The 1,422-nt window shown below is 40.9% G+C and overlaps 1 protein-coding gene across 1 annotated transcript; it reads right to left on the bottom strand.

Annotated features, from left to right (window-relative positions):
- Window positions 1–509: 509 nt before the first annotated feature.
- On the bottom strand, window positions 510–1,103 carry LOC111871823. Its single transcript, XM_023865187.1, has one exon. It carries the CDS (start codon window positions 1,101–1,103, stop codon window positions 510–512), a length of 594 nt encoding a protein of 197 aa, XP_023720955.1.
- Window positions 1,104–1,422: the final 319 nt, after the last annotated feature.

The following is a 1,422-nucleotide window of genomic DNA, read 5'->3' as shown; positions in this document are numbered from 1 at the left end:
CATTTTGGGATCAAATTGCTGCCAGAATCAATCTAATTAGGAATGGCATCTAAGAAGAAGATTTCTGCAACCCCGTTATAGACAGTTTGCATGATTTGATAGTAAATGCCTTTTTGCTCAAGCGTTAGCTTCAAAATGTTTGATTGCACATATGACAAAAGATCACCCGTGTTGTAATTTTGTTCACGACGCAATTCTACATTGAACGAAGCAGCAGCAGATCGATTAGCTGATGGCATTCCCAATTGACTGAGAACTTTGTTCATGATTTCTAAGCACAAATCTTCAATCATTATCAAGGCTTCGTTGTAGATTTCTGCTGTGAAATCAATGTTCATATTGGAATTTTCCTTGCGCATTCGACGGAAAATATCTTCAGCCATGTGCGATTTATATTTCTCCCATAACTCTGTTGGAGATGAAGGAGAGCAGGCGGTCAATATGATTGCAAACAATGCACGAATTTAATGTGGATGTGACGTGTTGCAGGCGTCAGTAATGCATACATCTCAGTGTCTGTCTTTCTCCAATAAATTCAGAGCTTGACATGCACTGCGAAAAGTGGCATGTGTAACGCCGTTGACAATTCTCAATTGCTGGAAAGACGTTGGACCGGGCACATTTACCAACAGCATGTGAAGAAAGAAGCATTCATCTTCATTGGGATGCACGGTGTACAGTCTGCCTATCGTAGTTTCCTTGAATATGCCAGTTTGTTCGTCGACTCTCTCTCCTCGTTTGCGTCGTTCAAATGATTTTCTACTCGCATTCCATGTGTAATACGTAGGCACTTCCGAATATAGCAGTATTTTCGCAAACGCCTCATTTTGACATAACACGAAGAAAACAATTAACGTTGTATCCGGTGGATTCAGGGCTATTTGTTGCACATTTGCAGTTGTGAAATAAACGCGTTGTCCATTTTCTAGATGTACTGCTAAGTGAACAACAGCTGGACTTCGTTCATGTATGGGAAATGAAAGAATTCGCCATACAGCTTCATTGCTGCTTATGTATATTCCAGCCTGATACTGTGCGATTTCATCGAAATGTGTGACCGCATTCCCATCACTTATTTCTGGTTTCACGCCATAAACTGCCATGTCGCTGCCGTTATTCTCGTACTTACAAACGAAATTGATCGATTTAACGGAGTTACAATATTCCACGTTTATGTGCGCTTTGTATGTTTTTGATAGCAAAGGCAAATATGGAACAACCCACCGGTTATCCACTTCGATGTCACCGTTTCGCATTTGTATGGTTGCTAATTTACCGCCATCTTCTGCTGATCTTCTGTATGAAGGATATCCATTGTTTCCTGTAACTGTGTTGGATAGTAATGCTCGAGAATATCGCTTAGAGCATCTTCCGTCTATCATGCATGGTGAATTTGGATTCAGTGTACCGCAAAGTCCATGT

The sequence above is a fragment of the Cryptotermes secundus genome, unplaced genomic scaffold, assembly GCF_002891405.2.
Source record: "Cryptotermes secundus unplaced genomic scaffold, Csec_1.0 scaffold1147, whole genome shotgun sequence".
In the NCBI taxonomy this organism is placed as follows: domain Eukaryota; kingdom Metazoa; phylum Arthropoda; class Insecta; order Blattodea; family Kalotermitidae; genus Cryptotermes; species Cryptotermes secundus.
The sequence above is the reverse complement of the archived record's forward strand: the minus strand, read 5'-3'. Positions and strand labels throughout refer to the sequence as shown.

Coding starts and splice junctions, on each gene's coding strand:
- LOC111871823 (XM_023865187.1), bottom strand. CDS start 1,103: ATGGCAGTTTATGGCGTGAAACCAGAAATAAGTGATGGGAATGCGGTC.